General features: G+C 55.0%; 5 protein-coding genes across 5 annotated transcripts, besides 3 other annotated features; 2 read left to right on the forward strand and 3 right to left on the reverse strand.

Annotated features, from left to right (window-relative positions):
- Window positions 1–213: 213 nt before the first annotated feature.
- On the reverse strand, window positions 214–2,578 carry PODANS_7_9420 (uncharacterized protein; the record flags this gene model as incomplete). Its single annotated transcript, XM_001908276.1, has 2 exons — window positions 214–2,184; window positions 2,240–2,578. The coding sequence occupies 2 exons, from the start codon at window positions 2,576–2,578 to the stop codon at window positions 214–216; spliced, it is 2,310 nt and encodes a 769-aa protein (XP_001908311.1).
- A 639-nt stretch (window positions 2,579–3,217) lies between these two features.
- On the forward strand, window positions 3,218–6,912 carry PODANS_7_9430 (uncharacterized protein; the record flags this gene model as incomplete). The annotated part of the gene is made up of 2 exons (XM_001908277.1): window positions 3,218–6,190; window positions 6,250–6,912. Coding segments are annotated over 2 exons (3,636 nt in total), but the record flags the coding sequence as incomplete, so codon positions are not given.
- Window positions 6,913–7,425: 513 nt separating this feature from the next.
- On the reverse strand, window positions 7,426–9,442 carry PODANS_7_9440 (uncharacterized protein; the record flags this gene model as incomplete). Its single annotated transcript, XM_001908278.1, has 2 exons — window positions 7,426–8,794; window positions 8,856–9,442. 2 exons carry the CDS (start codon window positions 9,440–9,442, stop codon window positions 7,426–7,428), a joined length of 1,956 nt encoding a protein of 651 aa, XP_001908313.1.
- Window positions 9,443–11,842: 2,400 nt separating this feature from the next.
- Window positions 11,843–11,860: a sequence feature (primer IPH34B).
- Window positions 11,861–11,955: 95 nt separating this feature from the next.
- Window positions 11,956–12,021: an STS (microsatellite IPH34).
- Window positions 12,022–12,028: 7 nt separating this feature from the next.
- Window positions 12,029–12,044: a sequence feature (primer IPGH34BA).
- A 2,326-nt stretch (window positions 12,045–14,370) lies between these two features.
- Window positions 14,371–17,192, forward strand: PODANS_7_9450 (uncharacterized protein; the record flags this gene model as incomplete). The annotated part of the gene is made up of 4 exons (XM_001908279.1): window positions 14,371–14,815; window positions 14,889–15,106; window positions 15,172–16,217; window positions 16,274–17,192. Coding segments are annotated over 4 exons (2,628 nt in total), but the record flags the coding sequence as incomplete, so codon positions are not given.
- A 694-nt stretch (window positions 17,193–17,886) lies between these two features.
- Window positions 17,887–18,921, reverse strand: PODANS_7_9460 (uncharacterized protein; the record flags this gene model as incomplete). The annotated part of the gene is made up of 1 exon (XM_001908280.1): window positions 17,887–18,921. The coding sequence occupies one exon, from the start codon at window positions 18,919–18,921 to the stop codon at window positions 17,887–17,889; it is 1,035 nt and encodes a 344-aa protein (XP_001908315.1).
- Window positions 18,922–21,763: the final 2,842 nt, after the last annotated feature.

The following is a 21,763-nucleotide window of genomic DNA, read 5'->3' on the forward strand; positions in this document are numbered from 1 at the left end:
TTTCGGGCCTAGCTTTGGCTCGGACGGAAAGAGGCTGGGCACGATGGGAATGTATTCAGGGAATAGGGTTTTGTATGTACAAATGGAAGCGAGAAGTAATTGACAGCGTTGATCAATTTCGGGACGTTGTGTGTGGTGTATATGAAACGTCTTGTGTACAATGTATCATGTCCTGTATACACCCCACATTCTACATCCATATTTGGACCACATCTACTCATCATCTTCTTCCTCGTCCTCATCATCCTCATCATCAAGCGACATATCAATCTGCACGCTCCCCTCATCATCACTATCGCTATTCTCCTCTTCCACCTTTTTGGTGTCAACAGCCACAGCAGCAGCAGCAGCAGCAGCAGCAGCAGCAACAGCCACCCTCTTGACCTTTGTCTCATCCCCCACCTCCAAACCCCCGCTGCTCTTCCTCTTGAGCGGTGACGCGGCCCTCTTCTTGTTCACAACAGCGGTTTCCGTCTCCTTGACAGTAAAAGCAAAAGGGTTCACCTCGGCAGGTGTGTCATCATCCACCTCCATTGCCTCCTGGACTGTACCATTTGTGACTGCGGTTCCCCAGCTGGAAACAACAACTCTCTTCTCCTTCTCAACAACAGCAACAACATCACTTTGCTCCCCAGCGTCACCCATCTCCTCATCCGCCGCCTCCTCGCCCCGGAGCTGTCTATCCGCCAACAAGTCATCAAGATTGGCGGAGGGGTCGTACTCATCCGTGTTAAGCTGCGCGTAACGGCCGGCACGGACGAGGTTGCTGCGGACAACCTCCACCTCTTTTGACGTTCCAAACTTTTGAACGAGAAAAGGAAGGATAGAGGGGTAGTACCGCCCTCTGGAGTCTTTATACGGTTGCAACACCGACGCGAGCATAGCTTCTTTGTTGGAGGATAAAATAGCGGTGCGGTCGACAAGGGAGCGGATATCGGGGGAGAGGTGCGGTTGGGGGAGGTGGGAGAGGAATAATGGGAGGAGGGCAGCAGCCGAAGCGAGGAGGGAGGCTGGGAGGGCACTGAATAAAGACGCTGGGGTGGCGGACGGGGTGGAAAGGAAAGCGTCGGCGTTTCCTTGGACGGTTTGCTTGGCTTTTTCGACGGGGAGGGTGGGTTTGGGTGCGTCGTCTAGGTGGCCTGCTGATAGGAGGATGTCGTGGCAGACTTGCCGGATCAAGGGGGTTAAGGAGTCGACTGTCAACCTGGGAAGGGTCGGGCCGGCGAGTGTGAGAAGGGGGGAGGCAAGGTTGTAGACTTTCTCGCGAACGGCGGGGTTGGTGCGGTGGAAGGAGAGGACGCGGACGGTGTGGTCGGTTATGTCTGTGGAAAGAGGGAGTGCGGAGTCGGCGAGTCGGCGGATGGTAGAGCCGTGGAGACGGAGGACGGCGGTGTGGATGTCGGGGAGGACGGTCCAGAGGTCGGCCTTTTCGTCGCGGCTGATGGAAGGGTTGGTTTGCATCGTTTCCTCGGAGGAGAGGCTGGGAGGGGTGACGAGGGTGAGGCGGGTGGTGAGGTCGAGGAGCTCGCCGACGGGGATGGTGACGGGGGCTTTGGTGGGGTTGTCGAGGTATTCGGCGAGGAACTCGAGGAGGCCGACCAGGCGCTGAGAGCCTGGCTGAATGCCCTCCCAGGATGGGAACTCGTCGACGGAGTCACCGCCGCCAGAGGGGTCAAGCTCATTGCGGACTGGCTGAGGACGATAACCAGTGGACGATTCCCAGGATTCGACAACACCGCGGAAGATTTGGTCGGCGGTGGCATGGCAGTCGAGAATGGCAGCTTTGATAGACTTGACCCACTCGTCACTGCTTCCATTCTTGGGGGCGGTGTAAGAAAGGAGGATGAAAAGCCGGCGAGAGCTCTCGCGGAGAGCATGAGGAACCACAACAGAATCAGAAGTGGTTGGCGCAACGTAAGTCCTGAGTGCGGTCTTGATTTGACCGGCGAATGGACGCAAAGTGGTGGGGTAGAGCATCACCAGCTTGGACAGAGAGCTGGCCACGGTCTCAATCACGCTGGTAGGGGTTGATGGAGATTTGACCAGCTGAAGGCAAGCTGTGACAAAGCTGGGAAGAGTGGGAGTGGCCATCTCTCTAATCAAAGTCGGGTAGCCCTGGAGTAGCATGTAGATCTTGGTCAAGGTGATAACGGCCAGCTCCTTGGAAGGAAGAGGGTCGATTTTCTACAGAAAATGTCAGTATTAGATCAGTAATTCTCATGCTGCAATAGATACACACTTGAGCAACACTGATCAAGCCGCGAACCCAGGGGTCGGCAGCCCTGAGACTTTCCCATCCTCCCACATCGACAACAGCCTTGATCAAGCAGACGGCGGCAAAGCGACCCGAAGCGTTCCTTCCCGTCAAGAGCGTGGTGATGTGTGTCCTGAGCTTGTGAACAAGCATAGGCGTCTCAGCGCCCTTGTCCTTTCCTTTTCCAGCATCTGAAGCAGAGAGTGGTTCACCACATCTTAGGACGTGTCCAACCAGAACTGGGCATAGTCTTGGGAGTTGATCGGCCGGTGTCGAAGCGAGCCTGCGGACAAGTACCCGCAGGTCTGATGGGGGTGATGCCATTAGATGTTTGATGTCTGCGAGTCTCTGCCTTTAGAACTGTGGGGATAGACCCTACTCGTGATGATGGTCCTAACTTTTGATTTCTGTCAAAATCAAGACAAAGAAACTATTCCCACGTGGGAGTTGGCGCAATGTTGGTTTATTTGTGGTGTTTTACTGCAAAAACATTTTAAAGATGTTCTCGCTATCTTATCGGTAACTTTTCCGCTAGAGCTACCGAAATGCGGGACCCTGGCTGGCTTGGCCGCTGCAACCACTAAAACCAGCCAATCCCTGTGCGCGGTTGGGTGCTATTCCTGTTCCTGATGGGCCCGACATCATCACCCCCTAGTGCACCCCAAGATTTTGGATTGACCTGGGCTCCATTGGCTTCATTTTAGTGCCCCCGTCTTGTTGCCCAGCCGAACGCCTCCTTATTTACAAGCTGACGTACTCTTTTGAATCTCACCTCCAACACCCTACAACTTGACCCTTTCCCAAAGGCTATGCTCTTGCGCTCCGCATGCCCTGTCTGATCAAGTCATCGTAGTGCGAGCAGGCTTGCTGGAACACCGCCAACATGGTACGTACCTACTTCTTCCTTGACACCTCACCTCTCCTCGATATCCTTCTAACGAATACAAAACAAAACAAAAACAGCCCGACGCAGTCAAAGCAGCGCATTACATCCAACAGCTCGACGAAGCGCGTTGCGATGACAACTGGGATGCCGTCCCCGAGCTAGTCCGCAAGGTGCGGAAACATGCCCCTGAACGAGCCTGTACGTTCTTCTTCTTTTCTCTCTCCCTCTCCCCATCACCAAACTCATGCTCACCCATCCTTCCTCCCCCCCCCCCAGGCCTCTCCCAATCAGCAACAACCGAACACTCCATCATCAAAGCCTCGGTCAAATCCACCCCCGACACCACCGCCTCCTCCCTCGAAGCCGCCTCCCAACTCCCCGCCCTCCTCACCGTCATCGAAAACGAACAAACCCACCCCCAAGACCGCTTCCAGGCCCGCGTCTGCGCCGGCTGGTTACACTGGGTGCTGAGAGAATACTCCCTCGCCCTTGAGCGCCTCCCCCGATCGTTCGACGAAGAGTTCCCCACCACCGACGCCGCAGTCGAACCGTCAGAATGGACCAAAGTCTGCGCCTTGAAAACGGCCTATCTGAGAGCAAACTGTCTAGCGCGCGACGGACAACGCAAGGGTGCCCTCGAAGCCTTCGAAATCGCGTTGCCGAGTCTGAACACTGTCTGGAATGCCACGCCAGGAGGGCCAGCGAGACAGCAGATACGATACTGGGCCGAGTTGTTCCTCACCGAGTATTGCATGTTGGCTAGCCAGGCTACGAGGGAGGGGGAGAAGTCACTCTCGGAGGGGAACTGTCTCTCTGGGTTTAGAACTTGGGCAAGATACTGGGCTGGCGCTGCCAAGGGCGTGGCGGTCGCGGCGCAGGATCAGGCCGGTATTTCGGGGGCGGGGGGATATGGGTTCCGGGGATCGGTGCCTAGGAGGCAGGTCTGGAGCGAGTATTACTCTGCCTTGTCCGAGATTCTGCAGCGGGACTTGGCTTACCCCCCCTTTGGGGTTACGGTGCCGGTGTCGAATGGGGAGACCATCAGTGCCCGCGCACAGTTGAGAGCGGAACTCAAGAAGGTGGAGACCATCTATCAGGGTCTGCTGTTTTCGGAGACCAAGTTCCCGAGGGCAGATGAGGAAAGGCAAGAGGTGGAAGAGTTTGTGGCGAGGGTGATGAGGAATTGGACTATTTTGAATGGGAGGGGCTGGAAGGAGCATGATCTGGGGGCGGGGGGGAGGGATAGTTTGAGCAGAGGGACGCTGGACACATTGTACGGCGCAGCGACAAAGACGTATCATTCTACGGCGATACTCAGGCATCTGTTTACGGTACATTTGGCAGTGGCAGAGTTTGATTTGGCGTTTGTGTCGTTTGACAGCTGGTTTGAGCTGGTGAAGAAGGGGAAGGCGAGGGTGGAGAAGACGGGCCATAGGGAGCCGGCGCTGGATGACAATGCGACGGTTTTGGAGACCATCTCTGCGGCCGTTGCGGCGCTGTGCAGATATGGTGGACGGGAGTCGGCGGATAAGGCGAGGAAGATTTCGGAAGAGCTGGAGGGGCTGGTAAAGAAGTGGGGGGAACTGGATCCGGAGAGCGCGGACCCGAGGGACTTGGTGCCGCCGAGGTCGATGGCGCTGGCGTGGCAGAGTATTGGGTTGGCGAATGCGCAGTGGGCTAGGATGACGTACGAGTCGGAATCGAGGGCCGCCTTTCAGGAGAAGGCGATCCAGTGTTTGCGGTGGTCTCTGTCACCCGAGTTTGGGAGTGTGGTTGATGTGAGGGGGGTGTTTGCGTTGGGTGTTTTGTACGCGGAGCAGAGAAAGTTGTCTGTGGCTATTGAGCTGGTCAAGACGGCGCTGCTGGCGGACAAGGCGGTGCAGGAGCTTGAGGAGCTGCATAATGGGCCTTACTGGAGGGAAAGATCGTTGATTCCGCTCTGGCATCTTTTGGCGCTTATGTTGAGCGCACGTCAAGACTATGTCTTGGCTGCGCGGGCGTGTGAAGGTGCCATTGAGCAGTTCAAGGATCCGATCGTCTTGTTTGGCAGCAGGGACCTCAACGGTGGCTTCAGGAGTGAGCACCTTAATGAGGCGGCTGTTGAAAAGGCTGGCGGTGATGGCATCGTGGACGAGATGGACGACTTCGAGAAGGAGAGCATTCTGGAGATCAAGATGACCCAGCTTGCCATTCTGGAACTCGTTGAAGGTCCTACCGTGGCTGTCAACGCCAGCACTGAGCTGCTCACGCTGTTCCCCAGGCTGTTTGGCGATCTCGGCGAACCGACACTGGAAATATCAAAGGTCGAGCCTCCCAAGACCATGGCCACGATGCGCAGCTTCAGAGATAGTATGTTTGGCGGTCGCGCAGCCAAGGGTCACCAACCACGGCAGAGCGTGGCAACCTCCAGGCCACAAACTGCCAACACCACGCTCACTCAGCAGACCAGCAGCGAGACGGCCATTGACGTGCAGCCTAGCCGCAGGTCTCTGAGGTCGGGCAGTCTTAATGGTAGGAGCAGGAACAGCCTCCGGAAAAGAGATCGGAGCGGCAGCCGGCAACGCGCCGTGAGTAGCGGCCCGCCAGTCCCGCCTCTCAATGGAGATAAATACCAGCCTACCTTTGAGGACCCCAGCAGCCCGCAGCATTTCACTTATGCCAGCAAGACTGTGGCCGGGACACTGAGACCAGAGACGACAAACTCGTCCGCTTTGTCGAAGCGGACGACGGATGGACCTTCGGAGGTGGGCGTCGGAACAGGGACCCTGGAAAGTTTCTCACCTCTGTTGCCCTTTGTACAATTCTCCCAGGAGCACAGCAAGAGAAAAAGAAAGGGCATTCTCGTCAAGGTCTGGCTTACTATTGCGGGGTTTTACCGACGGGCTGGTCTGCTTGACGATGCCCAAAAGGCCATTGAGGAAGCACAGAAGATTGTACAGAGCTTTGAGGGCGATGTAGTCAGCGATACCTCCGGAGCACTGAACACCAGGACGGCGGGATGGGGCATGGAGAAGAGTGTTGAGGCTGTTTTGGCTGATGTCTGGACCGAGGTATGTTTCGGTGTTTTCCATTACAAAAAAAGACGTGGCCACTAATGATACCACAGAAGGGAGAACTCTCTCTCGCCCTGGAAAGACCTTACCAAGCCCGCGCCGACTTTGAAACAGCTTTGACGCACTTCCCCGACCACCCTGTCGCCATCGTCGGGCTCTCGAATATTCTTTTGGATATCTGCTCGGAGAAGCTTCTCCCACCCCCGGCAGTCCCCGGCCTTGACCTTGGCGGCGCATCCCTCGTCTCTGAACCACATGAAGACCACCAACTCATCGCCTCCCCGCCAAGCCGGTTTCCTGAACTGCCGTCTGAACCCCTCGGTCTTGGTTCGCCTAAACATAAGACTGCAAGCAGGAAGCCGGATCGCGAAGCGGTGTTTGACCACGAGGAAGAGGATGAAACCGCTAACGGGGTTTCCAAGGCATCGCCGTCGAGGCTGCTAGGCCCGCAGCTCCCGCCGCCGTATAAAGCGACCAGTGTACCGCTTATTGATCGGTTGGCAGCGAGAGACAGGGCGTACGGGCTTTTGAGCGGGCTGACGAAGTTGGGGTCGGGGTGGAATTACTCTGAGGCGTGGTTCGCGCTGGCGAGGGCGTATGAGGAGAGTGGACAGGCGGAGAAGGCGGGGGATGCGTTGTGGTGGGTTGTGGAACTGGAGGATGGGATGGGGGTGAGGGATTGGGGGGTTGTTACTGCTGGTGGGGGGTATGTTTTGTAGGAGGGGTTTTAATGAAGAGAAGGGGGGAAGTAATATTGACTGAAGAGATCCATAGCGATAGGGGTTGGGGAGGAGGCGTGCATAGTATAGACAAGTATAAGCAAGGAGCTGGGGACTGTTGAGGTTTGATCAGGTTAGCAGGTTGGGCATTGCGTAGTCGTTGTCAAGCATATTGCAGTTTAACATCAGAGACAATTTTTGACAATGAGAGTCAGGGTTTCCTGTTAAACATGAGGACAAGGTAACAAGGTAACAAGGTACAAGTCGGCATCATTGACGTTACCTTTCCAAATTAGTATACACACATGTACAACACATCACTTCTTGATTCATAAACGCCAGTATCAATTCGATACCTATAAAAAAAATCACTAAAACCACCCCACCGTTCATAAACCGAACAATTTTGACCAGTCCAGTCATTGCAAAACACACGCAGACAAACCAAAGCTACCTCCCATAAAAAGCAACGCAATCCCGCCCATTCACCCATCCATCATCGTACAACCATCATCACCCCCTAATCTCATCCTCCTCCCACCCCTCCCACATGCCCCCCTCATTCCTCCCCGTATCCCACCCATTAGGCCTCGCAACCCTAACATGCCCAACCCTCAAGCCCTCCACCTCGACCGCCTCCCTCGGCCACCTCACCACCCCCCCAAACCCCCTACTAAACCCCTCACTCATCATATGGTCCCCCTCAAACAAAAACGGCACCACCCCCCTCATCCCCCTCAACGCCCGTCTCCCAACCTCATCAACACTATCACTGTGCCTCAACTCAAAGAAGCCCCCCCCCCCCATTCCCTTTTCCGCCTCTCTAAAAACCCCCCTCAACCTCTCCTGCTCCCGCTCCGGCAGCAACCCCAATTTCTGGAGAAAAACATCGTACTGCACCAAACTAGTCCTCCCCACCCAGCTCCCCCCCTCCGTCGCCCGTCTCACCAGCCCAACCATCGCAGCCACGGACCCCAACCCCCCAGTCCCGTAATCGCTCATCGGAAAGGGGGGCACAACCGGCTCGTTCTCCAGGCCCATGAATTTCCCTTGAGCGTAAGCAACACCAGAGACGCAATCCGCAATCTGCTGCCAGCCTGGCCTATGCGCCCACTCTGCCCCTTCTGCCCCCGTTCCGCCAAAGCAGTCCTCAACCACATAAACAAAGCCCTTGTTTCGGGATTTGGCTACCTCGGCGAGGAGGGAGGGGCTATACCCCAGTTTGGCGAGGGCACCAGGGCGATACCCGTCAATCAGAACATCCGCTTCCGCCAGGAGGGACGAGAAAGTCTCCCGATCAGCAGCGGAGGACTTGAGATCGAGCGAGATGCAGTGTTTGCCCGTGTTGACGTCCAGCTGAAAGAATGGGACGTCGGGAAGGGTAGGGCAGGTGATTTTGACGACTTGGGCTCCGTGAGCAGCCAAGGAGCGGCCGATTGTCGGGCCGGCAATGATACGGCACAGCTCGAGAACTTTGATCCCCTTTAGGGCGAATCGCGGTCCTGAGCCGGATGAGGAAGAAAAGGGGACAGGCGGGGTGGTGGTGTCTAGCGGGTTGGGCTTGACGGTAAAAGGTGGCTGCGAACACATCGCTTTGCCGTGAGGCAACTCCTGGAATTGCTCCCAGGTGTACGCCTTGATGCCCGCTTGTCTGTTTTTGAGGTTTAGCTCGTCAAGCTCAGCGGCTGTGTGCCTCATGACGGCCGCCTCAATGGTGTCAATGCACTCCCGGTAATCTGTCAAGTCCGGGCGGTGCTTGGGGAGGCCGAGCATTTGCAGGGTGATGTCCGCGTTGAGGGAGCCGTGGATGTGGTAGTACTCGCCGGGGTTCTTGGTGCTGTAGAGGTTGGCTGAGAGGCGGCGGTAGAGGATGGATTGGGCCCTGTTGAGGTCGGTATCTGGAGCTTGTTTAGCCTCTATTTCGAGTCTCATCAAACTCTCACGGTAGCATACCCGGTATCCTCTCCTTGACTCCGGGGTCCGTCTTGTCCATCCCGTCGATTGTGGTCAGGTAAGCAGACATCAAGAAGCCAGAAATCTTATCAACGTCGACCGTGACTGAGGGCTTCTCGGCGCCATACCGCAGACCGGCAATGGCACTGGCAACACGAGCTTCCAGACCCTTGATAGCTGCCGTGGCATCTTGCTCCTTGAGAGGGCTGGGAAAGTGAACTTTGTTTCCCTGGCCAGATGACGAGGTGATGTTGACATTTCCAGCCAGAGTCGAAAAGTTGCCTGGAAGTTCATGTCGGCAAAGCTCCTCGAGAGAGGTCAATGCCTCTCTGGCCCCATCGATGACGGAATACGGCTTGGGCTTCGGGGTGACTCTGGACATCTGCTTGTTGTCCATTTTCCACGTCCCCAGGTAGTACCGGAGCTGTGAGAAAAGGAGAAGAGTTTGCTGGGAGACATGATTGACCTCTTTCTTGTGGAGAGGCTTTGTTGCTCTCTTGCTCTTGCTCCCTCCTCGCCATTGTCGCTCCCACGAGGGGAGGGGCGTTGTGTCCAACATTGTGGGGCTCGAGTCCATACCGCAGGTTGGGATGGATGGTTTATTGTGGGGGAAAGTAGTGAAAGATGTTCAAAGAAGGGGCAACTCAAGTGACGGCGAGAGCAAATCGGACGGAAACAATGGGCGGCTATCTGATATATATATATACGCTTTCCGGCGGACTGGTCTCAGAGACATCATGATCTCCTCCAACGGACGTACGTCAGTCTCCGAAGATATTCCACTAGGTCATCCAGGATCCTGGTGAGACCCGCCAAGATGGGGGACAAACGAAAATGGCCTGGCTGTGATGTTCGGCACGTGTTGACAGTCAACGACATGATACCATGGACGGCATATCCATGGTGACGGGATGGATGCCACCCCCTCCGGTCCAAGATCCCCACAAAACGGGAAATCTGCTCACAGAAAGGGGGTGCGGGTCCGAGCAACATCAGGAAAAGAGGCGACATCTTGCTTTGCAGCCCGCGCCTCGTCTCGCCTTCTTCCGACCACTGGCATGACGGACCCGAGCCGCAAGAGGACTAGAGAGGCGTTCGTGAGTATCCATAGTAGCACCACGTGCCCCTCAGGAGACGCTCCGCAACAGCCAGCCAGGCTGGGAAGTGGGATGCTTCGGGCCGGCAGTGCTCTTATCGGGACCTGGCAGAAACAAAAAGAGGCTCGGACGGCAGACAAGACTGGGGCTCAGGGGCTGGCACAGGATGCGTATGCAGGTAGTATCCAAGTATAACCAGCCCGGCCTGTGATCACGCGGCAGAAAAGAAAAGCCCACTTGGGACGCCGGGTTGGTTTTGATATCAAGGCGGCGGCGGCGGCGGCGGCGGCGGCGAAGGGTCGAAGGGCACAAAAAGGTCGCCTGTCTGGTCCCAGGCTCTCAGGAAACCATTGGCGGGAGCGGTTACACCAGCCGCATCATGGAGCATGCGGGGGAACGGTGCTCCAGACACAAGGTAGTTTTGTGACCGCACTCGCCCCCCCTCGTCCTGTGGGGTTAGCGTGATGTGATGTAGATTCTGTGGCTGCTGGGAAAAAGAACAGGCAACTGGGCTCGGGGACCTGTTGAACCTCGATTTGGCGATTCTGGGGAATGCTTGCAGCCGCAGGCTAAGTGCGGGGAGACCATCCTTTCCCGATTTGATGCTGGTCAAGTCGTCATGATCCCGGACTGGAGCCATTGGAGCCATTGGAGCCGAGGACTCAGCCGGGCATCAGACGAAGCCTGGGCAATCGGCCGGTGTGCGGCACGGAGCCGGCGATGCGGGCACCGGCAGACGTTGACAGATATGAACAAAGATCAAGGGAGACCAAAGTTCTCCCGGCCCCGACGTTGCAGCGAGCTGAAGTGGTCCGCGTTCCAGAAAGTCCAGCTGGTGTGTCCAGACCAGTTCCCAGGCCCGTGTTCCAGGGTCGTCCGGCACATCTTGATTTCAACTGGAACACCTCAACCAAGTCAGCTGGGCTCGTCAGGACTGCCCGGTGGTTGCAGGTCTTATGAGCTGTGTTACCTGCATGTCTCTGTCTCTCAAGCCTCGCGGCGTCGGCCTTGGGGACACAGCAGAAAGCAGCCGAGGAGCCTGGTGTCCGGGGAGGAGAGCGGTTGCTGCCGCGCCCACCCCCCATCTTTTGAGTTTGTTCATAGTATAGTTAGTGTACCGGTAGTATCCAATATCAGCCGAGGGGGTCCGATGTGGAATGCCGAAAAAGCAAGCTGCGTCCAATGTTCGGGGATGGCCTCCAATCACCCCGCCTGATGAGCAGGACCTTTTCCCACCTCTCCCATCTTTTCTGCCTCTCCTGCCGTTCCGTGTCGTGGGGGGCACCGTCTCAGCGTCGAAAAAAAAAGAAAAACAAAGAAAAAAGAAAAAAAAAGAAAAAAAGAAAAAAAGTGTTGAAGAATTGTGGAGGCGACGGGACGACGGGATGGGATGTCCAAGACCAAAGACCCAAGACAGGGAATGTTTCTGATCGTATTAGCGGGAAGTTCTCCACTTTTCACCCGTTCTGGGGGTCCAACGCATGCGCTAGGCACCTGCCGCAGCGGCCCCGCCAGCGTGTTACCTGATGAGATCTTAGTGGACGCTAACACCTGGAAGGGTCCACTTCCACTGCTTGGGCAGCTCTTCCGCTGGTGCTGTTGGGCTTTGTAGCGCTTACCCCACTGTAAATCGAGGCATTTTAGGTGCATTATCCGATGGCCTTTTTGCTGCCAAAAACCCCGCATTTGTTTTTCGATATCACGAATTCATAGTCTCATAACTACAAATTACAACGGAACTTCACCTGGAACCCCCACCACTCGTTTTCGGACTCTCAACAACCAACAGAAACACATTCAAGCCCGAGATGGCAGTCAAACTTCATGATTGATCGGCCAGAGCTACATTGGGCGGACACACACCCATCCAACACCGTCGTAACGCCCAGTTGTGAAGCTGCAGCATCGAGATGATGTGTCACACTGTTCGGGCTATCTCGGCGAGTCTCGTCCCATGGGACTCTCATGCAGCCACCAGCAGCTGGACACTCACCTCTCTCTCTCTCTCTCTCTCTCTCTCTCTCTCTCTCTCTCTCTCTCTCTCTCTCTCTCTCTCTCTGATGAAGACTTGACGATCCGCGGCTGCCGATGGCTCGCAGATATCTCATCTTCTTCTTCCCTCTTATCATGTCATATCACACCGGCCCCGGCACGTCGTCTCGAGTGCGGGGATTCCGGCCAGGATTGTCACTGTCCTGCATATGTCTCTCTCTATTTCTTCTCTCTGATGGAGGGTGGGTGGGCTTGTTGACCTTTCCCTTCCCCTCCCTCTCCTCTCCTCTCCCCCCTTGCCCCCCATCCACCTCATCAAGTCTCGTTCTCTTTCCCCGCAGCGTTGTAGCTGGCAGCGCGTTATCCAAGTACTTGGGCCCACGTGCCTTGGCTGCTGAGGCTCGATGCCAGCTCGGCCAAACAAGGCAGTCACTGGCTACCATGCATCGACGAGAGATCTTGGGTAGATTTGGGCGCAAAAAAAGGAGCGATGCCGCACGGTCAATTTCATCCAAAGTGCCCCATGCCAGCAGTTCAGACGGACGGCACCAGCCTCATCCAGGAGGAGAACCAGAGGCAAACCTGCATTAAGTAGGAGTAGTAGTCGAACCCTCGTCAGGTCGTGCTGTAGTCCGGTCCTCTTTACCTTGACTTGCCTCTGCTTAATTTGGAGCCCATCCCCATCCCCATCTCCATCCCCATCCATACCCCAACCCATACCTATCCCATATCCGACGTCCTTGTCCCCCCGAACCCCACGATCTCCATTTCCCTCTTCCCTCTCCCATCCTGGATCATCGCACCAGCAGCAAGTTCAGGCAGCACCAACAGCCGAGTTGATATACTCTAGTGCCAGAGCCGTGAGATATAGTTTCGTCAGTAGCGCTGACCTGACTCCGGGCCTAGGGCTCCATCCAAGTTCAACTGCGACTCGGAATCAGAGCGCGGCACAGCCGTGGTTCGTGCCACCAGCCCTTCTCCCGCAGGAACAGGAAAGGAACTCTCTTACTGCCTGCCAGGAACCCAAGCAAAACCCAGCAAATACCTTACCTAGGAACAAGCCCAGGCCCCTGCCGACGCCGACCTACCTTACATACTACATACTACATACCTCACTACATCTTCCGACACCCCGTTTCCCCCCTTCCCCCCTATCACCTATCCCCCTTATCCATATTCCCGGACCTGCTGCCGACGCTGTTTCGTGCATCATCCGCTCCGCAAGGCCCCTTGCCCTTCCTCCGACGGCGCCGCTTCCGATCGCACTAGGAGCACCGTTCGCCTTCCTCGACTGAGCTCGCGTCTACCAGATCGCCCGTTGCACCTTTGCTACCCGATGGCGGGGCGCCTGAGAGCCGTCTCTACTCCCATCTGAGCCCCCTTCCCTTCCGGACCCCTTCTCCACCATGACGCGACCCAAGGTTCCCGACGACAAGCGCCAGCGTACTGCTCAGGCCTGTGACTCTTGCAAACGCCGGAAGCAAAAGGTGGGTTCATGTGTTTTATTTTTTTTTATTTTTAATTATCTCACTTCGGTCCTGGGTCTCAGTCTTGGTTTCACTTTGCTTTGTGCCTTCAGCCCTGTGGATGGGTGGCTGTCTCTGTCCTGTTCTGGAGTGAGAGAAAGAAAGAGAAGTGTGTGTGGGCGTAGTGCAAGTGTACAAGTGTAAGTGTTGCCGGACTGAAGAAGAAGAAGAAGAAGAAGAAGAAGAAGAAGAAGAAGGTTGCCTCTCTTATCAGAAGGGAATATATGGGATGGAAACACAGAACTGTGCCCCTCCCTGAGGGCCGTCTGTCTTGTCCATCTATGGGCTGGTTGGGCTCTGTCGAAAGCTTCCCGAGACGAGACCCAAGAGAAAAGCCGCTCTTATCTACTATACACCCGCTCTCCTGGTTTATGTCTCGGTCGTCTTCCACCGAATCTTCTTTTTTCTCCTTCCATACGCACACACGCCCGTTTTCTTGTCGGGATGCGCCGCAGTCCAACACACATGTCACTCGGAGCTCGAGGGAAAATGCCTGCCTCAAGCAGGCAGAGAGATACCCGGGTTGGCGTCGTGTTCGCCCACTTGTTACGAAGCACAAAGTCATAGGGACGGGGAAAGGCGAGAACCGCTCGAGTGGCACAAGCGTGTCCGCTCCTCCACCGTTGCTCGAAAACTCGATTTCAGCTCAGGTCGGAACGTCGTCGTCAGATGCGTTCATCTTTCCGATCTGGAATGCCCTCTATGCTTCCTTCTCCGCGGATTCTTCCAAAATCTCTGGCTGAGACCCTGGAGACGCCACCGAGCAGCGTAACTTGTTGTGCTTGTGTCTCTATCCTCGGAGTTATTCTTGGACAGCCCAGGTTTCCATCACCTGCGATTCTTCTGCCTCACGATATCTGGGATTCGTTTACTGATACATCTTGTTCCAGTGCAATGGCGTGAAACCTTGCCAGACCTGCCTCAGAAGAAAACTCACCTGCTCGTACACGCCCAACAACGCTTCGGATTATGGACCGGGTGAGTCTGCTGGGTCACCGATGAAGCGGCGACACATTGAGACGTCGCCTCCCTCCATCTCCGCCACACTCGAGAAGGCCAACAACAGCTCGCCCCTGGCCCGTGAGGTGATGCAGTCTTGGGATGAGGCGCGGGCCGCCCAGCCAAGCCAGGCCTCGATAGGCGGATCAGCACTATCGTCGCCGACAGCACCGTTACCGCCGCCTCTAGCAGGCCGAGGGCATGTGAAGAAGGTCTCGATTCACGGGACGAAGAAGTTGCCAAGCCGCAGCAACACGGGCAACACCAGCGGCTACGCTGAGGAGACCAACATATACACCGAGACGAGAATGTTGCAAGACCAGTCAAGACGGCTTCGTAAGTCTCTCTCTGCACCCACCCTTATGGTACACAGCATTTTTTTTTTTGCTGACGTATGCTCTTACGACAGTCTACATTGGAGATGCCTCGACACTGTCCATCCTGCAGCTGATCCGGATTATTGTCGAAAGCACATCGGGGACAGAGATGGGGTCTCCTTTTATCGACGATCCTAAGAGGCATCGCATTCAGGAAACCATCATTGACTTTCCTGAGAACACACGGGTACCGACCCTGTTGCCGGACCAGGAAACAACCCATGTTCTCATAGCTTCCTATTTTACAAATGTGGGTCCACCCCTTTTCGCCCCCTTTTTCTGACATTCAACGGCGGCTGACCCCACCTTGTCTAGACCTGCGGGATCGTGGAGGTGTTTGACAGAAAACAGTTTATGCAGTCGGTGGAGGCTTGCTATCGGGACCCACCATCGGCCAACAACTACTTCTTATGTCACCTCTTCTTGGTGCTGGCTCTTGGTCTCCTCTTTGCTGCGCCTACCCCAGGTAGCCGGGAAGAGCATGTCATCAACAAGCAGCTCTCTGCAAGGCCAGACAGGGCAGAGTTGTACTTTAGGAGCGCTCGAACGATGTGTGATCCCGGTGCTGGGTTTGAGGACGCTGACTTTTGGTCGGTTCAGGCGCTGTCGTTGATGACGCTCTACATGTTGACTATCCCCAAGAGGAACACGGCGTATGCTTATCTCGGGATGGCTGTTCGGTCAGCGTATGCTTTGGGCCTGCATAGAGAGGAGACGTTGAGGGATGTCATCTTTACGCCGGGAGAGATGAAAGTCAGGCGGAACTTGTGGAAGACACTGTTCATTTTGGATCGATTCTTGGCGGCAACCTTGGGCAGGCCCACCGCCATCTCGGGCCACGACTGCTCGATGAATATCTTCTCGGATGATGATGCCGTCAACTCTATGGAGATCACTGGGGAGTTTGACCCGGTTCACGCCAAGAGCTTGCATGCTTGTGTCGAGACCTGTCGGATAATTGGCGACACGTTGAGGGTCTTTTCTTCGCGCAAGATTTCCACCACGAAGGTGCAGGAGATCATCAACGACATGTCTATGGACTGGGAAGATGATTTACAAGCTGCCCTGCAACGCCGTCTATCAAACGCCGGTCCTGCTCGAAGCCCGGCGCATGGCATGGCATCCTTACATGTCAACCTTCTGGCACTCCATTCACTGATCCTTCTTACCAGGCAGCTCTTTGTTATGCACAACTGGATGCTTGTCGAGCAGCGGTCTGGGAAGAAGAAGCCCTCACCAATTCACGAGTCGCCCATGGCGAGGTTCTCAGAGGCCTGCGTCCTGGCTTCCTACCAAACGATTCAGCTTGTCCAGCAAGCTCGAGAAGAACAACAGCTCCCTCGAAGGAACCCTTTTGTCATGTAAGTGTTCTCCCCTCACGGGGACAAGGCATTCTCCCATTTCTAACCGCCCCCAGATACTTTGTCTTCGCCGCCAGCCTCGTCATCCTGATGAACCAATTCTCGTGCCTCTACTACACAAACGCCTACGACAAAACCATCCGCGACGCAGTCGATTTCATGGAATACTGCACCAAACTCGACCCCCAAGCCGAGCGTGTCCTCGACATCATCACCCGCTTCGCAAAAGTAGTAGACAAATGGACAAAAAAAAACAAATACGACGCCCCCCCCTTATCGGAAGACCTCTCCTTCCTCTACAGCCACCCGTCCAGTCCCCAACCCGAGCTTGCCAATACCCTGTCGGGAGGACCAGTAGTGGCAAGTCCCCTCCAGGAAACCACCACCCACCCCGACCCATCCCATCCCAGTTATCCCCCCCAACACCACCGCTTTAGCGACCCCGGCCTGTTGACTCCCCCCCAAATAACCTCCTCCAAAATGCCCCTGTCTGACATCCTCGCCCCCACAACCCAACAGGACACCCGCATGAACGGCATGTCACCCCTCCTCCCACAACAACAACAACAACAACAACAACAACAACAACAACCGCCACCACCCCAACAACAAACCCAAAACGACTCCCCTGGTTATAACAGAGAAATCGAATTCGACTTTGACAACCTCTGGAACAACTGGCTCAACCTCCCCCAACCAGCCATCGTCCCTCCCACACCCACGGCGGGCATATCACCCCTCACCGGGCCACCGCAGTTCTCCCCCGTTGCGGCGGCAGCCCAGCCGGAGCCTTTTCCCGGTGCGTACACCACCACTCCTGTTGTTGTTCATCACTCTCCCCCTGGGGTTCCCGTCTTGGTTGTCACTGGGGGACAACCAGCGATCGGGCATGCGGGGATGGGGCATCATCATCATCAGCACCATCATCATGGAAATAACATACCCTTGTATCACTCCTCGAGTACATTTGGCTGATGATCAGGAACACATAAAAAGTAGTGTTTGGAGCAACGCCGCATAATAGGGGTCCGATTAGGCAAGGGCAGCAGTGGTTCGTGAGGAGTCCTTAAAACCAACGCTCCGATGAAGAGTGATGGAGGGACAGACCAACAACACTAGTATAACCCCACATGGGACCGCAGAGACTGAGAATATTGGTTCCACAAGGATGGGAAAGAAATGAAGATGTCGAGAGTGGGAAGAAGAGCAGACAACCCCGAGAAACAAAGATAATGCCTACTGGTTTTTTTTTTGGGGGGGGGGGGTCTTTTTTGGGTTTTTTATACCTAAAATAAGCCTGGCGTCGAATCGACCTTTGTGTATATCACCTCTCAACCTTTCGACTCATATCCTCGTCAATGACAGACACTCGAGCAGGAGAAGAAGACCGCAGTGTCAGTCAGACCATCCAGCATTCGCCACCGACCTGTGGACCAACAGCATGGTCCCCGCTTGAGGGACGGAAAAGGGCAACAAGTCAGGCACGACCATCATGTAGCGCGAGCTATCGAGAGCACAATCTGAATTGCTTCAACAAAATAATCTACATTTGCCAACCAGTCTACCAACCCAAACGCCATCGCCCGAAATCCCAGTCGATCAAAACACACACACACACACACATATATATATATATATATACAATCGCTGCCACCCCCAACTCAACCCTTCAACACCTCCCCAGAATAAAATCATACCCCAACTCCCACCTCGCCCCCGGATCCCCCTCCCTCGGCTCAAACCTGACAACCAACTCATCCTTGACAGCAAAAACAGCATCATCATCCACCCACCGATCCCGGCTGTCATACAACTGCGTCGTCAAAGCCCTATGCCCCTCGGCGCTAACGATGAAATGGATATGTCCCGGCCGGTTCGGGTGCCGATCCAACAACCCGAGCAACCTCCCGGCCGGCCCGTCATCCGGGATGGGATACGGCACCGGTCTCAGCGCGTACAGCGCGTACCTCCCCTGCTGGTCAGTCCTGAACCTCCCGCGGAAATTCATCTCTGGCTGGTCAGAATCCTGCTGCTCGTACAGCCCGTTCGGCGCAGTGTGCCAGACGTCTACGACGGCGTTTTCGATCGGCTTGCCGTCTGTGGAGAGGACCTTGCCGGATAAAAAGGCCGAGTCCTCCAGGGCTTTCTCGTACCACGAAACCGAAGGGGAAAGGCCCTGGACGATGGAGGTGCCGTTTGGGAGGAAGGGGGCGTCGCTGCGGTAGAAGGGGCCGAGGATGGCGGAGGGGGTTTGGGTGGTGGATGTGGCGAGCTGTTTGCTGGTGATCTCGTCGACGAGGGATTCTAGGCCGAGGATGTCGCAGAGGAGTTGGGTTTCGTTGCGGCGGTCGGAGGACATTTTGCCGCAGTCGTTCAGCTGTGGTGGTGGTGGTGGCGGTGTTAGTGAAAGGGTGGGATTGGGGAGGCGGGGTAACCATACAAAGTCGACGGCGGCGCTCCATTCTCCTACTGTGAGATTGACTTCGCGGGCAAAGTCGTGGAGGTGGCGGACTAGACTTGGGAATATCTGGGCGAGTCTGGGGTTGGCGTTGGGGCCGGTGGCGGCGATGACCTTTTGGGTGAAGGTTGGGTCGTGTTGGCACTTCTTGCCGGCGGTGTTTATGCCGTTGGGGATACCGTTTGGCTTGATCTTGGTGATCGATGCCCTGCTGGTGGCGGCGAGGTCTGGAATCATTTGCCCCATGGTGGTGGTAGATGGCTCTGTGCTTGTTCAAGGTTGTGCTGTTGTGTGCTGGGGGATGTGTGGTCAAGTCGAGGACTGGGAGACAAGGAAATTCGACGATGGCAAGGGAGTTGAGGTAAAAGAAGGAAAGGCAGCGGATCGGGGGCGACGTGGGCCCGATATATACTCCCTCACAACCGTCGGTGAGAGAGAGGTGTGTACTCTTGTTTCCCCCGTCATCGCACGTCACACTGTGCCTCTTCGGACTACGCAGCGTACTTACACGTCAGGGGGGGGGGGGGGGGCGTCAGGCAAAGAAGTACCGGGTTGTCACCATCTCCCTTGGAATTTGGGCACGCTCAACAACAGTCCATCGGGACGAAATGCTCCTTTCCTTCCCGTTGACCGCCGTGTGGACACCTGGCCCCTGAGCCCTCGGCCGTATCAGATCATGGCTGCTCCTCCCTTCCCATGACAAGAATGGCCTTTTTTTTTTTTTTTTTTTTGGAGATTGTATCTTCTCCTACCAAGAGAAAAAAAAAGGGAGATTGGTACCCGTTTCAGCGGGCGGTGAAAAGACCATCAAGGTCTCGGTGCGGGAACGGACGGGAGCGTGGAACCAAGACATGGCAAGCCAAAAAAAAGAAAGAAAAAACCCCAAGACATGAAGACTTGATTCTAACGGGCGCCAAGGGCACTGACTGACTGACTGACTGCCTCATTTACCTACCAGCCAGAAACCACAAGCTGGCAGCTCATCACCCCGTGAGTTTCCGATGACAGCAGTCAGTCAGTCAGTCAGTCAGTCAGTCAGTCAGTCAGTCCTTTTGAGACCGATATAGCCGTCCAAGGTGTCAAAACCTGATGTTCCACAAGACGGCCTGTCACTGCTGTCTGTGTGTGTGTGATACCCTTCCAAAACTGACACCATTTTCCCTGGCCGCCTGCATCAAACAGGGCTGGGCTGACAGACAACGTTGCTTCACACACCACACGGAACAAATGCCGGAGGGGCATATGTATGTCGTGTGGTGATCAACCCCGGCACATTCGGAGCGTATCACAAAAAAAAGGAGAGTGCCGTATGCATGGGTCAAACATGAGAAAAGAAAAAGAAAAGAAAAGAGACGGGCTCACCGTCCTGCATGGCGTGTCAACTGTCAAGCTGTAAGCAACCCCTTGGCTAGTGTCACCCGAAGATTGGAAAAGCCTCTTGACCGCCTTGCAGCTAGCTCTTGGACCACTAGCGTCAAGAATTACCCACAGGTTGATCGTTCTAGAGGCTGATCGTCTTTTGTTCTGGAAAAAGATGAGCCACTCAAGGACCGATTTGGCTTGTTACTACTACCACCACTTACACTCACCACCTCTTTCGGTGCTGGATCTCTCCATCATCATCATCATCATCATCATCATCACCAACTTGCATGACCGACGAACTCACTCGAACATCAAGTCCAAGGCAAAAGCAACCCACGAAAAAAAGAACACCGCCAGAAGCCCATCAAAGGGTTGCATTTTCCCTTCCTTGACAAGCGGACCCAGCCTCTCGGCGGCGGCTCGGACCCGGTGCGCCGGACCATCATCCTACACCCCCCTTGTCAGCAACCACCGAAAGACGGAGATAGTCTCCCGTTTTGAACGCAACTGCCGGTGAAAGTACGATTGTTGGGGAGAGCAGGGACAAGGGGGTTAGGGTCGAGGAAAACGGCCTCGCATGCCGCCATACCGAGTCGGCTTTGCTGGCAAAGTGAGTGAAAGGAAGAATCCGGAACGCGGCATGCGGCTCAAATACTTGACACCTGTGAGGTTCAAAAAAGGGAGAGACAGGAAACTCGGTGATGGTCCAATAGGGAGCAGGCCCCTGTCACGGCACGGACTTGATGCCGGAGGGTGTGCTTGGCACATAGGTACGGAGAGAGGCGGGTACAGACGCTTGTGTTTGTCACGGGGAAAAAAGGTTGAATCTGTCCTGCGTTGGGCGGTCAGTATTGTCGACTGGATCGACGGAAATGCTATAAAAGGTGAAGAGAAAAGTTTGATGGGGGATGGAAAAAATAACATTCTGTGTTGGCAATACATGGCATTCTTTTCTTCCTTTTTTTCTTCTTCTTTTTTTCTTTTGTTTTTCTTTTGTTTTTCTTTTTTTCGAGATACCACTATATCAATCATTTTTTTTTCTTGACAGCTGCACAAACAAAATGACGGGAGAATGATACCAGTGTCCGATTACGGAGGGGGAGCAGCGCGATGATGGGAATGTCTCGTATTTTGGAGTTAGGAGGAGAAGCGGTCAAGGAAAAAAGACACCCCTGCTTAGATAGGTACTTACACCTTGGGGGTTTGACTCACCTTTCTTTGCCGGGCCCAATTCGCCAATTGGGAAAGAAAACGTCAAGTTTTGGGATTTAGAATTCAGGACATTTTTGACTGATTCGGTGACCGAACGATGCAAAGTACCTATATAGTGGTGGTGGTGGTGGTGGTTGTTGATCAAAAGTGCTGGCTTACACACACAGGCCCTGCAAGTGAGATTGACAGGCTGTGTAGGCGGCCACGTGAGTCTTTGACTGACGACATTTAGGGCTGAAAGGGGAAACAGAGCAGAAATGCATTGTTTCTGCTTATGGGATATTTACTGTAGCGGCGATGAATGGTGCTGATGGAAGTTTGGCGCTTACTCAGGGGTTGGTTGGTTGGTTGTGTAAGCCAGTTTTTGGAGGGGATTCTTAACCCCGAAGGACGTGAGTCAGGACTTGAGTATGGAAATTGTGAAGGTTGGGATGGAATGCAAAAATTGGGAATAGCTTCAAAAGGTGATATCTGATATCTGGAGGAGGCACATGACCAGGTCTTCCAAGCA

Source organism: Podospora anserina, chromosome 7 (assembly GCF_000226545.1).
Source record: "Podospora anserina S mat+ genomic DNA chromosome 7, supercontig 1".
NCBI lineage: Eukaryota > Fungi > Ascomycota > Sordariomycetes > Sordariales > Podosporaceae > Podospora > Podospora anserina.